Source organism: Phocoena sinus, chromosome 6 (genome assembly GCF_008692025.1).
Source record: "Phocoena sinus isolate mPhoSin1 chromosome 6, mPhoSin1.pri, whole genome shotgun sequence".
Taxonomy (NCBI): Eukaryota; Metazoa; Chordata; class Mammalia; order Artiodactyla; family Phocoenidae; genus Phocoena; species Phocoena sinus.
This window is the reverse complement of record NC_045768.1, coordinates 41,009,709-41,021,755: the sequence shown is the minus strand read 5'-3', so window position 1 is coordinate 41,021,755 and position 12,047 is coordinate 41,009,709. Positions and strand designations below refer to the sequence as shown.

General features: G+C 42.9%; 1 protein-coding gene across 10 annotated transcripts in view; it reads left to right on the top strand.

The window, feature by feature from the left end:
- TLE4 (TLE family member 4, transcriptional corepressor) overlaps positions 1-12,047 on the top strand; it is a 151,250-nt gene that overhangs the window by 121,087 nt on the left and 18,116 nt on the right. For all 10 annotated transcript variants that reach the window (XM_032634295.1, XM_032634294.1, XM_032634297.1 and 7 more), the window contains 6 exons: positions 3,653-3,772; positions 4,783-4,836; positions 5,298-5,450; positions 6,665-6,797; positions 7,168-7,365; positions 7,853-7,928. In XM_032634295.1, coding sequence (XP_032490186.1) covers positions 3,653-3,772; positions 4,783-4,836; positions 5,298-5,450; positions 6,665-6,797; positions 7,168-7,365; positions 7,853-7,928 — 734 coding nt within the window. The remainder of the gene's footprint in view (positions 1-3,652; positions 3,773-4,782; positions 4,837-5,297; positions 5,451-6,664; positions 6,798-7,167; positions 7,366-7,852; positions 7,929-12,047) is intronic.

Below are 12,047 nucleotides of genomic sequence, written 5' to 3'. Positions count from 1 at the left end.
GTCCACGGTGCCTGAAACAGCCGGCTTAAAAAGAAAAAGCTCTTTGTACATGTGTGCCAATTAATAAGCATTACCATTCAGTATTAAGTTTTAAGGAAGTATTTTGTCATCATTTAAAAATCAGTTTTCCTGACTTCGTCCCAGCTTACCCTTCCCCCTTGACATGTACACACTACCAAATGTAAAATAGCTAGTGGGAAGCAGCTGCATAGCAGCACAGGGAGACCAGCTCAGTGCTTTGTGACCACTTAGAGGGGTGGGGGAGGGAGACGCAAGAGGGAGGGGATATGGGGATGTATGTATATGTATAGCTCATTCACTTTGTTATACAGCAGAAACTAGCACACCACTGTAAAGCAATTATACTCCAATAAAGATGTTTAAAAAAAATCAGTTTTCCTTTTAGACAGAGTGAAAATAACGTTAAGTGTGTAGTATCAGTAATCATACACATGTACACACAGTTTTTCTTCTTTTTGTAAAATATCACAGTAGTAGGATGAAGGCATGTGGAAGGAGGTAGAGGATTAAGGTGAAGAAGGGGGCAGAGCTGCCAAGTTGCCAGATCCCAGGAATGCCACGCCTCAGGTCCTACCCTGGTTGAAGGGTTTCCTGTGGATTTGTTTGGCCAAGAGGCCCTCTGAAAAGGAATGTATCACATGAATCTTGGATTAAGATTGAGGAGAGCCCGAGGGGTTGTTCAGTCATTTAAGTTTGAAAAAAATTCCTGGCAGTTCTGTGCCACTCACTGTGCTGGGTGGGTGCCCCCGCCCCCAGGAACCCACAGCCTGGAGTGGGAAGCACCTTGTAAACAAACAGCTGTCATTTGATTGGGAGCGCTCGCTCATTGGGTGAACAAAATGTTAAGGGAACAAAGAGTGATTAATTCTGCCTGACAGTGTCAGAGAGCTTTGAACAGTGACGTTTAGAGCTAGTTCTTAAGAATGGTGAGGGAGGATTTCAAAAGGAGGATACTGAGGGAAAGGGCATTCTTGAAAGCCAGGAAGAAAGGCTGCCAATGCAATGAAAATAGATGGCGCACCAGGGAGCAACAAGCCCCAGAGCTCTGAGACGAGGCCCAGGCCCTGGATTGGGGCAGCGAGTGAAGGGCTTTGGAAAACAGCTATACTCAGAAGTTTGGTCTTTTTTTCCTATGGACGATGGGACACCATTTGTCATTTTTAAGGAAGGGTGAGAATCTCTGTTTGGGAAATGAATCCCAGAAATGTGGAGGATAGACTGGAGAGGGGAGAAACTAGATACAGGCTCTGGCATTAAATATGTTAGGTAGTAGCTCACAGATGGTGTTTGTGTGCATGCTTTCAAAGAGGTAATGGTTGTAAAAACCTGATCGCATTGGGTCATGGTAGGAAAGCAAAGCAGAAGCATTGACTCAAGTCTTATGGCTTGGGAATGAGGATTGGAACTCAGCGGACATATATGAAAGTCGAGAAGCAATCAATGCACTTTTTAAGATTGTTTGGCTTCTAGTGCTTTGCTTCAGTCTGCAGCCTTAATGAATAACGCCTGCCATCTTTCCTGCCACCAAACATAAGAGTGTATGTTTGAGTAGGGATAGTTAGAGGGCTTGGTGCCTACATTAAAGGGACTGATACAGGAAGGAAGCGTTTGGGGTTTTCCAGCCTCTCTCAGTGGGAACTCAACTGATCCTTCTCAGTCTTCCTCCTCCTCCAAACTCCCTCCCTGCACCCCGCCCTGCCTTGGAGCTAGTGGAGGAGTTGCCATCACCACGGCTGACCACTAGGGGGTGATCTTTTGGTAGCTATACCGACACAGGGGTGGAAAAAAGACTGTTAATTATTGCTAACAGACTAATAAGGTAAAGAAAAAAAGTACAAGGAGTAAATTTTTTTTTTTTTTCTCGGAACGCGGGCCTCTCACTGTTGTGGCCTCTCCCGTTGCGGAGCACAGGCTCTGGACGCGCAGGCTCAGCGGCCATGGCTCACGGGTCTAGCTGCTCTGCGGCATGTGGGATCTTCCCGGACCGGGGCACGAACCCGTGTCCCCTGCATCGGCAGGTTGACTCTCACCCACTGCGTCACCAGGGAAGCCCCAATAAGATGAGTGAAGCTCTAAATGAGGAAAAGCTTTACTGAACAGTTGTCTGAATTAATTTGGATGCCAGGCAGAGATTCTGGTGGTGATGCTTCGTTCTTCCTAGAACTTTTTCCCCATCTCTCCAAGTTTCCTTGCCTCCGCCCTCCAAGGTCAGCCCTTTCCCACCCCACCTGGGTTACTCTAGTACTCGGGAGTGCTGCCCCGGAACCCCCCCTGAGGGACTTGGCTCTTCAGGCCTTCAGTTCACCCTCAACAGGTCAGCCCTGCACCCTCTCCGTATACCTCCCCTGTAGTTTAGAGCTTCTCCTTGGTCTGTGTGGGACTGAGTCACTAGCCAATCCTTGAAGTTAGTGACAGTTTTCATCAGTGCTCTCTTCTTCATCTATGGTTTTAAGCTGTCCTATCATCTCACTGTGCCCAGTAACCACCTGACCTCGGTGGCAGACTCATTCTCTGTGCTTCAGAGAATTTCTCTGTCACTGCTGTTTGTTTTCTGTGTGTGGTACTCCTCCAGCTGAGAGCTCTTTGGAAGAGCAGAGATGACAGACATGGCCTGAGCCCAAACAGATCACCCCCAACTGTGATTCTAAGAGGGGGGCACCATCTTTCTATTCCCTGGCCCTAATGGGGTTCCTGGATTTCCAGAGGTTAAAGAAAAGAGCAGATCATGGAAACTCTAGGAGTCAGAAAAATAATAAAGTGCATTTTTGTAGGTGTGGTTTTGTTGTTGTCGTGTTGTTGTTGTTTTACCTGCCACTCTGCATCTCCCAGGCCCTTAAGTTGCGGGACTAAAGCAAAATTCTGTAAGTATGACCTTTGTGTCACCATATTTGGGTGCTTAAATCCCCAAGGAGTACCCCTCTTTTTTCACTGAAGAGTTAGTGACTATCTCTCAAGGTGGACTCTAATTTATTCAGTTTCTCTCTAGAGGCTTGAAATACTGGCTTCTCATCAGCTGGCAAATTAAGGGTGGGCGGGGGGCTGCCTTTTCTTTCTCCTCTTTCTCTTGTATCTGCTTCCTCTCTCGATAAAATATAAACTTCTCCTTTAGACCAAACTCCCTTTGCCTTTTGCGTTTAACCTATTCCCTGCCCCCTCTTTTTATTCCTCTGCTCCCTCTGTCCCATCTCTACTTCTTCTGTCTTATTCTTTCATTTTTCCCCTTTTCTTTTTTCTCTATACCTTTGTTCTCATCTTCGTTTCACCTCCTCCCCTTTCTGCTGTCTCCTCTTAACAGCTCTGTGAGCGTGTACTAAAGAATGAAAACGAAATAAAGTCTCAAGTGATTAAAAAAATGACATTGTTGGGCTTTTCTGGTGGCACAGTGGTTGAGAGTCCGCCTGCCGATGCAGGGGACACATGTTCGTGCCCCGGTCCGGGAAGATCCCACATGCCGCAGAGCGGCTGGGCCCGTGAGCCATGGCCGCTGAGCCTGCACGTCCGGAGCTTGTGCTCTGCAACGGGAGAGGCCACAACAGTGAGAGGCCCGCATACCGCAAAAAAAAAAAGAAAAAAAAATGACGTTGTTGAATGGCTGGTCATCTCTCAATCCCACTTCCCTTTCTAATTCCAGAGCTCTTCGGTATCCCCGTCAGCCAGTTTCCGAGGTGCTGAGAAGCACAGAAACTCCACAGACTACTCCTCTGATAGCAAAAAGCAGAAAACTGAAGAAAAGGAGATCGCAGCTCGTTATGTAGGTTCACTCACCTTTGCTTTGGGGGAGGCAGTTTACCTTGCTTTTTAATCAGCGGCCTTTTTACCCTCTTGCTATTACCAACCAAAACTAGAACACAAGATAACGACATCCTAGGAGAGGAAAATAATTATTGCAGTTCTAGCTGTGTCTCAAGTGGCTGGCTGAAGGTCTGTGTTTGCAAGTGAGTGCACATGTGTCTGTGAGCCGCAGAACAGTCCTTTATCCTGCAACCGATAGAAGACTTGTGTTCCATATTATTTCTATTAGATGTGTTTACTTCCCTCCATAAATTTCAAGGTGGTCGAATTTTCTGTGGCCAGCTAGAAATGTTAAGGAAAAAGGTAAAATCACAGACAACCTGTTAAAATGTCTAGATGACCTCCTCTGCTGAGGAATGTAGCACGTTTTGTGGAATATAACTTGCAGACACATCCAGATGTGTCCCTGGCATGAGTTGAAGCTCATTTTCCTTTGGTGGCTGGTTCTTCAGATCACACAGTGAAGGGAGCAAGTGGGATGGGACTCACTGGTGTGGAGGCAGGCTGACTCCACCCCACTTCCTCTGGTGGTGCCCTGCAAGACTGCAGGCCTACGAAAGAAGCTGAGAACTTGAAATTTCATGTGAAACCTCCCAATTTAAAAATTGTGGCTCTTTATCCAGTCTTTGAAAGACACTGACAGAACAAATCCCACCCTTCTGTAGGCTGGATTACGTAGCGTGGGCCTGCCAGTTGGCACCTGATACTAGAGTAATAAGCCATAAACTTCAATTTTTTAAACTACAATGGAATCATCCTTTTCCTATTACCTACCTCATAACATCGTCATGAAGATTAAAGAACACAGTTCACTGTAGAGTGTTTAGCACTGTTTGGTGCAGTTCATTTTTATAAAATGTGAGGAGTTAGTGACTCTGGACTTACGTAGGGTAAATCTGGCTGCCTTTTTTGTTTGTTTTTCTTTTTTTGGCCGGGGGAGGAGATAATGCTTCTCAATTGTCAATGCAGGACAGCGATGGTGAGAAGAGTGATGACAACTTGGTGGTTGACGTTTCCAATGAGGTATGTTTGTGGCTTATTTGACTTCCTGCTCTTAACCAGTTATAACAATGATTAGTGTCCCAACAACTAGTATCCACAGTGTTTCCTTAATTTCTGAGGGGGTCCACGTTTTATTTACCTGAAAACTTGATATTACTGATCCTTTTTTATTGCTCCTCTACTCTGTGGAGTGCAAATGTGTTGTTACCACCATGAATGCACACACCTTGGCAAGTGACCTGCAAATTTGTAGAGTTTTGATTTTTGTTTCTGTTTTAAATAAATACTATAAATTTTGTAGTATTTTCATTGACCTCTATACTGAATATTTTCTTCAGCAATTTGATGAATCTTATGATCTATTCCAGAACATTTTTTGCTTCTAAGCTGTTGAAGACTTTTGGCTAGAAACGTCCACACCAAGTGCTCTAGCACTGTGAACGCGCTGTGCTGCGTTTGATACCCTTGATGTTCCTTTGTAGGATCCATCCTCACCTCGAGGGAGCCCTGCACATTCCCCAAGAGAGAATGGTCTGGACAAGACACGCCTTCTCAAGAAAGATGCCCCCATCAGTCCAGCCTCGATCGCATCCTCCAGCAGTACTCCTTCCTCCAAATCCAAAGAACTTAGCCTTGTAAGCAGTTCCTCACCATCTTTCTTAGCGTTGCCCGTTTCCAGATGGTTAGGTTAAATTATTTTAAAATTTTTGTATTTTTCCATAGGACTTTTACCACCAAGCATATGTGTATGTTCAGTATTCAAGCTGAATTGACAAAAGTACTTTTGGAACAGAGCAGGTTCACTGACTTTGTTGGTGATGGATGTTTGGTTTGTGAGTCTTTTTGCAAGGATAGGGGAGGGACATGAGGAAATTGAGTGAAACGAGTCTCAGCGAAGATAAAGAAATATATACTGGGGTTACAGAGATGGTTTTGTCACCTATGGTTTATGGTAAATTTAGTTTTTGGCTTGGATGTGATTTTGTTGCTAGCTTTGTTGGAATTACCAAGCTATATATGATTGCAATAATTTTCCCTTCCTGTCTAATAATCTGTCATTTATAAAAGTCTACCTTGACTCACACCACAAATCAGAAATGCACAAATAAAACTGCTTGCAAGTCAGGGTAATCTCCCCATACCCCCTTCCTCTGTGGCTGTGTAGTTAATTGCATTTTTATGTAGTGTGCCTTCCTTTTTCCTCACCAGTTGTGTCCCTGTAACATAGCATTAAAAAAAAAAAAAAAAAAGACGAATTCCATTTTCAAATAACCTTTTGAATTCACAGCTGAGGGAAAGAAAATTCCTCAGTTTGTCTGCAGTTTTGGAGAATGTGTCTGGCACAGGGCTGGATAAAGTTTTTTTCTGCTGTTTCTCTTGGCCTTCGGCCTTGTAATGGCAGCTCCTCTGTGCTGATCTCTTGTGATGATTCAGGCTTGGATCTTTTTTAATGGGACCTGTTAACCAGGGGAGCCTCTTGTGGCACGAACAATCCATCAGGAACCCAACTCAAACCACTCAGTATTAAAGCAGCCAGCAAGTGGCCAGTCACATCGGGACGTCATGATTTGTCAGTGTCTGTGTAACTCAGACCAGTTTCCTGGAAATGGTCTGCTCTGCCCCAAGTTCAGCTTTGATTTATGTCCTCTTGAACATTGGTTTTGTGGTCTCAGGAAACACTTTTTGTTTCTTTGATAGCTCTTTTTAACTAATGAAAAGAGAGGCCCATGCTAAAGAATCTTTTCCATTTCTTTGTCCTTTTCTTTTACTCTACCTTTTCAAATGTTTAACATAATTGTTAAAATTGTGTTCTAACTAGCAGTGTATATTCCATTGCATCTCTTGTTAGAATGAAAAATCTACCACTCCTGTGTCGAAGTCCAATACCCCTACTCCACGAAGCGATGCACCCACCCCAGGCAGTAATTCCACTCCCGGATTGAGGCCTGTCCCCGGAAAACCGCCAGGAGTCGACCCCTTGGGTTAGTGAGAAAAAAGTTTCTCTACTTATTTATGCTTCCTGTTTTAAAGAAATCAAAGCAATTTAAAGAGTGTAATACATTAAGAGTACTAACGACCGGCGTCGACTGGCTGTAAGTTCTGTGATCCAAATCGAGCGCCCGGCACTTGCCATGTCTGACACATAGTAGGTGTTCAGTAAAATAAGGGGAAGACATGAACCCTGATGAAGGCGTGAATGACCCTTGAGAATATTAAAATACGCTTATTTGAGCTATAGATCCTACTTTTTAACATACGTAAGAACGTGTTGCTCCTGATTCTCATTGTACTTCATGATTGTCTCACGTGTGTATCATTGGTTTTTCTCCTTCCTTCCATTTGGGTCTGTAGCCTCGAGCCTGAGGACCCCAATGGCAGTACCTTGTCCATATCCGACCCCCTTTGGGATCGTACCGCACGCTGGGATGAATGGGGAGCTGACCAGCCCCGGAGCTGCCTACGCGGGGCTGCACAACATCTCCCCGCAGATGAGCGCCGCCGCGGCCGCTGCAGCCGCGGCCGCGGCCTACGGGAGATCGCCAGTGGTATGTTGGTGCGCTTTTACAGCATAAAAGTGTTCCAGAGTGCAGAGGGTTGCCACATGTATTTTTATTTTTTAAGGAAGTTTATGAAATTTGAGGGATTTATAGAGGGACCTGTGTGTATTTATAAATTAAACTGCATGTAATCGTACTGTGAGATTCATTTTCTTTTGTAAGGTGAGGGAATTATTTTATGTTCCTTTTTAAAAGAAATTTTTAAACCTACAGAAGTAGAGTAAATAATATAGTGAAGCTTCATTTCCATCATGAGCTTCAATAATAATACTGTTTTTTTCATGTTTGTTCCACCCCCAAGTATGTTACCGTGAAATCATGAACATCCTATCATTTCATCAATCAGTACTTGTGTATTTATCTCTGAAATCACATTTTTAAAGCATGTATTCTCCTAGGATTTGGAAAGATACTGAGTAGGATGAAATGAGTCAATGTAACCATGTTTGTTTTGTTGTCTTGCTTGGGAAAAATTTTAGGTTGGATTGACCCACACCATCACATGCGTGTGCCAGCAATACCTCCAAACCTGACAGGCATTCCAGGAGGAAAACCGTGAGTACCCGCCTCTGTGCTTTGTGCTCACTGTGTGTCTGGGCCCTCGCTGGCCCTTTGGACTCTGAGCACTGCTAGACAGTGTTGGCAAGTTCCTGCGGCTTGTGGGGTGGTTCTGTTTTCTTTTTTGCAAAGTATTTTCCATTTCTCTTAGGACAAGGGAAGAGGTAATGAGGTGGGGTTTGTATTTTCAATTTAAAATCCTCAAGCTTCTAATATGGAAATGCAGATTGCTGAGGCATCTCCAGCAGTCAGGTCTTCTCTACATCTGTTACTGATTGCAAGACAATTCTTTTTGTTGCCTTGGAAAGAAGAAGTCGTCTTATGTGCAAACCTAGATGCTCAAAATTTGAGCATGTTAGGAAAAGACGTGCCAAACTTCAAAGGCTGAAAGGAAAGAAGTGTGGTCTTTTGTGTTTCTGGAAAAAGTGGCTTGCTCAGTTGGCTTCTTGTCCTGTAAGCTGGGTATTTGGAGCCTCTGTTTTCATGACCCCCTAGAGCTATGAAGGCAAGACAGACGCATCAGTTGTTCCAGACTCTTCTTGTACGTTCTCACCTCTCCCCGTATGTCATTCCTCATCATTCATTTTAATCCCGTGCACCTTATTACTACCTGTGCACAGTTCTCTGGGCTCTCTGGCTTCATCTTCACAATTGGTGCTCACAGTTTATGCTTGTTCAGTGAATGAATGAACACATGTGCCGATCTCTCCCTTCACTGACCTCCCATTGCTTAGTTATTTACTGCTATACACTCAGGCACTCAGTTGTCACCCTGTTGTTTCCTGTGTGTCTTCTTTGTTCCCCATGTTGCTGGCTCCACAGTGTTAAACATGCCTGACCTTGACCCTTCCTTCACTTTCCACCTGATAGATCATGTTCTTGGCCCTTCCTTCTGTAACTTCTCTACACACTCTACCCTAAACTTCCATGTTGCATCAAACACAGTGTGGTCTCAGTAAGTATCTGACTGATTAATAAGGGAGGCAAGGCAAATTAGACTTTGAGTTCCTTGAGAGCTGAAGGTATAAATATCAATTACCGTAAAATTCTGTGTACTTGTGTGTGTTCTGCAAATAGTTGTTGACTGGCAAGTCTTGTTGACCAAGAACCCTGGTGTACTTGAAGGTAAAAGTTAGGTCTGTTTCAAGCAGTGACTGAATAACAAGGCCATAGGATTAATCAAATAAACTGGATACCTACAAGTACCATATGAACCTGTGGGGATGGAGAGGTTCCTTGAGGGAAGTGGTACCATCCCGTTTTCAGGTACTGTAGAGTTACCACTTAGTTAACCAGCAGTTGCACCCAGAACTATAGTGTAACCACTACCAAATGAGGTGGTGCTTCTCGTCTCTCCTGCTGCCCAGAGGCCCTGAGGGGTGAAAGTGTGTTAGGTGTATCTAAAGAAGCAGTAACAGTCTCAGTGTGGGGATTTGGGCCAGTTGAACCACTGTAAAATCCCAGCTGGTCCGATTCAAGAGGCACTTCTGAGCCTTGAGCTGGGCCCCCTTCCTCGCCCCCGTCTTGACACATAGCATTATAAAATTGTTGAGATCCTTTTGGGAGGAGCGTTGGTGGGTTTCAGGATGGCTGAGAAATTTAGAATTTTTTTATACAGCAGGTTCTTATTAGTCATCCATTTTATACACATCAGCGTATACATGTCAATCCCAATCTCCCACTTCATCCCACCACCACCACCACCACCACCCACCACCACTTTCCCCACTTGGTGTCCATACATTTGTTCTCTACATCTGTGTCTCTATTTCTGCCCTGCACACCGGTTCATCTGTACCATTTTTCTAGGTTCCACATGTATGCGTTAATATATGATATTTGTTTTTCACTTTCTGACTTACTTCACTCTGCATGACAGTCTCTAGATCCATCCACATCTCTGCAAATGACCCATTTTTGTTCCTTTTTATGGCCGAGTAATATTCCATTGTGTATATGTACCACATTTTCTTTATCCATTCGTCTGTTGATGGGCATTTAGCTTGCTTCCATGACCTGGCTATTGTAAGTAGAGCTGCAATGAACATTCTGGTACATGACTCTTTGAATTATGGTTTTCTCTCAGTATAAGCCCAGTAGTGGGATTGCTGGGTCGTATGATAGTTCTATTTTTAGCTTTTTAAGGAACCTCCATACTGTTCTGTATAGTGGCTGTTATCAATTTACATTCCCACCCACCAGGAAAGAGGGTTCCCTTTTCTCCACACCCTCTCCAGCATTTGTTGTTTGTAGAATTTCTGATGATGCCCATTCTAACTGGTATGAGGTGATACCTCATTATAGTTTTGATTTGCATTTCTCTAATGATTAGTGATGTTGAGCAGCTTTTCATGTGCTTCTTGGCCATGTGTATGTCTTCTTGGGAGAAATGTCTATTTTGGTTTCCTGCCCATTTTTTGACTGGGTTGTTTGTTTTTTTAATATTGAGCTGCATGAGCTGTTTATATATTTTGGAGATTAATTCTTTGTCCGTTGATTCATTTGCAAATATTTCCTCCTATTCTGAGGGTTGTCTTTTCGTCTTCTTTATGGTTTCCTTTGCTGTGCAAACGTTTTTAAGTTTCATTAGGTCCCATTTGTTTGTTTTTATTTCCATTACTCTAGGAGGTGGGTGAAAAAAGATCTTGCTGTGATTTATGTCAAAGAGTGTTCTTCCTATGTTTTCCTCTAAGAGTTTTATAGTGACCGGTCTTACATTTAGGTCTTTAATCCATTTTGAGTTTACTTTTGTGTATGGTGTTAGGGAGTGTTCTAATTTTATTCTTTTACATGTAGCTGTCCAGTTTTCCCAGCACCACTTATTGAAGAGGCTGTCTTTTCTCAATTGTATATTCTTGCCTGCTTTTTCAGAAGTAAGGTGACCATATGTGCATGGGTTTATCTCTGGGCTTTCTATCCTGTTCTGTTGATCTATATTTCTGTTTTTGTGCCAGTACCATATTGTCTTCATTACTGTAGCTTTGTAGTACAGTCTGAAGTCAGGGAGTCGGATTTCTCCAGCTACCTTTTTTTCCCTCAAGACTGCTCTGGCTATTCTCCATACAATTTTAAGATTTTTTTTTTTGTTCTAGTTCTGTAAAAAAAAATGCCATTGGTAATTTGATAGGGATTGCATTGAGTATGTAGATTGCTTTGCGTAGTATAGTCATTTTCACAATATTGATCCTTCCAGTCCAGGAACAGGTATATCTCTCCATCTGTTGGTATCATCTTTAATTTCTTTCATCAGTGTCTTACAGTTTTCTGCATACAGGTCTTTTGTCTCCCTAGGTAGGTTTATTCCTAGGTATTTTATTCTTTTTGTTGCAGTGGTAAATGGGAGTGTTTCCATAATTTCTCGTTCAGATTTTTCATCATTAGTGTATAGGAATGCAAGAGATTTCTGTGCATTAATTTTGTATCCTGCACCTTTACCAAATTCATTGATTAGCTCTAGTAGTTTTCTGATGGCATCTTTAGCATTCTGTATGTATAGTATCACATCATCTGCAAACAGTGACTGTTTTACTTCTTCTTTTCCAATTTGTATTCCTTTTATTTCTTTTTCTTCTCTGATTGCCACGGCTAGGACTTCCAAGACTGTGTTGAATAATAGTGGCGAGAGTGGACATCCTTGTCTTGTTCCAGATCTTAGAGGAAATGCTTTCAGTTTTTCACCATTAAGAATGACGTCTGCTGTGGGTTTGTCTTATGTGGCCTTTATTATGTTGAGGTAGGTTCCCTCTGTGCCCACTTTCTGGACAGTTTTTATCATAAATGGGTGTAGAATTTTGTCAAAAGTTTTTTCTGCATCTATTGAGATGATCATATGATTTTCTTCAATTTATTAATATGGTATGTCACATTGATTTATTTGCATATATTGAAGAATCCTTGCATCCCTGGGATAAATCCCACTCGATCATGGTATATAATCCTTTTAATGTGTTGTTGGATTCTGTTTGCTAGTATTTTGTTGAGGATTTTTGCATCTATATTCATCAGTGGTATTGGTCTGTAATTTTCTTTTTTTGTAGTATTTTTGTCTGGTTTTGGTATCAGGGTGATGGTGGCCTCGTAGAATGAGTTTGGGAGTGTTCCTTCCTCTGCAGTTTT